Source organism: Stegastes partitus, unplaced genomic scaffold (genome assembly GCF_000690725.1).
Source record: "Stegastes partitus isolate 25-593 unplaced genomic scaffold, Stegastes_partitus-1.0.2 Scaffold824, whole genome shotgun sequence".
In the NCBI taxonomy this organism is placed as follows: Eukaryota; Metazoa; Chordata; class Actinopteri; family Pomacentridae; genus Stegastes; species Stegastes partitus.
In genome coordinates, this window is record NW_007578555.1 from 99,402 (window position 1) to 101,658 (window position 2,257).

At 49.0% G+C, this 2,257-nt stretch overlaps 1 protein-coding gene across 1 annotated transcript in view; it reads right to left on the bottom strand.

Moving 5' to 3' along the window:
* LOC103365294 (opsin-5-like) overlaps positions 1–1,326 on the bottom strand; it is a 2,796-nt gene extending 1,470 nt beyond the window's left edge. Inside the window, exons 1-3 of the mRNA XM_008292703.1 lie at positions 1,206–1,326; positions 400–550; positions 189–328 (exon numbers count right to left, since the gene is read on the bottom strand). Coding sequence (XP_008290925.1) covers positions 189–328; positions 400–550; positions 1,206–1,326 — 412 coding nt within the window. The remainder of the gene's footprint in view (positions 1–188; positions 329–399; positions 551–1,205) is intronic.
* Positions 1,327–2,257: the final 931 nt, after the last annotated feature.

A 2,257-nucleotide genomic window follows, 5' to 3' on the forward strand; every position in this document is an offset into this window, starting at 1 on the left:
ACAGAGCTGCAGGAACAAGAACCTCAGTGGAGATAAATGAGACAGAAACATGGTTCTGTCTGATGGTTGGGTTCAGAGGGTCCATGTGTTTATCCGACAGAAGGAGGGACTTGAATCAGTGTGTAAAGCTTCTGTAGAGCTGTGTAGTGGTGGAGGTTTGTGTTTGTGTTGGAGGTTCTGCTCAGTACCGTATCGGAGGCAGCAGATCTTCAGGCAGCGGTCCACAGAGATCAGGCAGGTGGTGAACAGAGAGCCGATGCCAAACACGAAGCCCTGGATGCCGTACCAGAGGCAGCCGGCCTCACCAAACACCCAGGCGTGGCACAGGCTGCCGGATCAGAGGGTTAGAACGGGTCAGAACCTCCTGGATGTCAGTTCTGAACACTGAGTCCCTGTTACCTGGAGATGATGAAGCACGGAGCTCCCAGCAGGCTGAAGCCAAAGTCGCACAGAGCCAGGTTGACGGTGAGCAGCTCCGGAGGCCTCAGCTTCTTCCTCTTCCTGCAGGACACCAGCAGAACCGCCCCGTTCCCCAGAACTGAGACCACGCCTGAGCAGAACCACAGCAGAGAGGAAATCATATGAGGCTAACTGTGAATTCTTTTTTTTAATTCTATTTTTTCCTCTGAGCCATAAATCTCCTCCTCAGCAGCGCTTCATCCACTAAACGGTGTCCTGAAGGTTTTTACAGAAGGTGTGTTGGTGCTTCACTCACAGCCACATTTACACCTTCTGAACCTAAACACGGAGAAAACGGGTAACTTTCATTTTATAGTTGATGGACTGATTCATACAGATCTCCAGAATCCTCTCAGAAAAAACCTGAATCGAATCATCAACAGGATGAAACAGAATCAAGCAGCTGGTTTGTCCAGCGTTCAATAATTATAATAATCATGTTAATGCCTCATCTGTGGTTTTAAACATTAAATGTCAGAACACTTGTAAAACCAAAGATAACTGTCTGAATGTCACTAATCAGTGTTTTAAGCTCTACAGCCAACAGCTGAGACGATACAATCACGTTTTCATGATTTATACATGACGGATGATAAATGTCATCAGTGGATGTGACGTTCCTCCAGACGTCTGCTCTGCTCTGAGAACCAGAGAACCAGCAGATATCTGAGGAGGACCTCTCTGAACCGTCTTTCTTCATCCACAGACTGATCATCTTTCATGCCGAGGATCAGAGAGGACGTTACCTGTGAAGATGAGGAAGACGGCGACGGCGACGTCTGCAGGCGGAGGCAGTGTGGAGACGAACGGAGGCTGGACGGACGCCGGGACGGACCAGGAGCCCCGCTGAGACCCGTCACGTCCCATCGATGATCCCAGAACAGCGCCGAACAGAGGAGCTCCTGCAGCTGAACACGTGGACGTCCAGACAGCCAACTGAAGAACAGAGGCAGCGTTTTCTCCTGAAGACTTAAATCACATCCACCAAATTCTCCATCAGCCTTAATCTCTGTCCTGCTTTTAATGTGGTCACAAAATGACAGCAGAAGCTCCTTTTGACAATCCAGATTAAGAGAACAAGGAGCTTAAACCCTGAGTGGACGTCCTCAGATTGAAGTTTATAAATTCAGATTTTCTGTCGCTGCTCATCATCAGCTCACAGCTTCTCTCTGCTCATTCTCCACCGCCGTGACACGACATATGCTGTGAACGGCGCTACAGAAATAAAACTGAATTGACCTGAAACTGAATCCTGTAGCAGAAGTCAGACAGCAGATGATGGAATGAGTGACAGCTGCCAGGAAGAGAGGTCAGAACAAACCTGTCTGAAGACCAGCAGCTCATCTGACTTCCTGCTTCATGCAGCTTCCTGCTGCTGGTTTCAGGTTTCTGTGCTGTTTGAGTCGGACTCGTGTCTATTAGATGCTGCAGGTAAAGCAGAACCAGAACCAGCTGCTCAAAGAGAGACTTTCTCACCGTTCAGCAGGTTCACAGTCAAAAAGACTAAAGACTGAAACATGAAGAGTCTCATCAGGACGACGAGCATCCTGGAACCTCGTGTTTGAATTCAGCAGCTTGTAGCTCTGCTCTGGTTCTAGGTCCACCCTCAGACAAGTCCTTCTGCTCTATGGAACCTTCATCAGAACCCGACTGTAAATCCACGAGCAGCTCACCTGCACAAAAATGATCAGCGGGAGGCACGGAAGAGAACCAGAGAACCAGTCAGAGGACCAGAGAACCAGTCAGAGAACCAGAGAACCAGTCGGAGGACCAGAGATCCAGTCAGAGAACCAGAGAA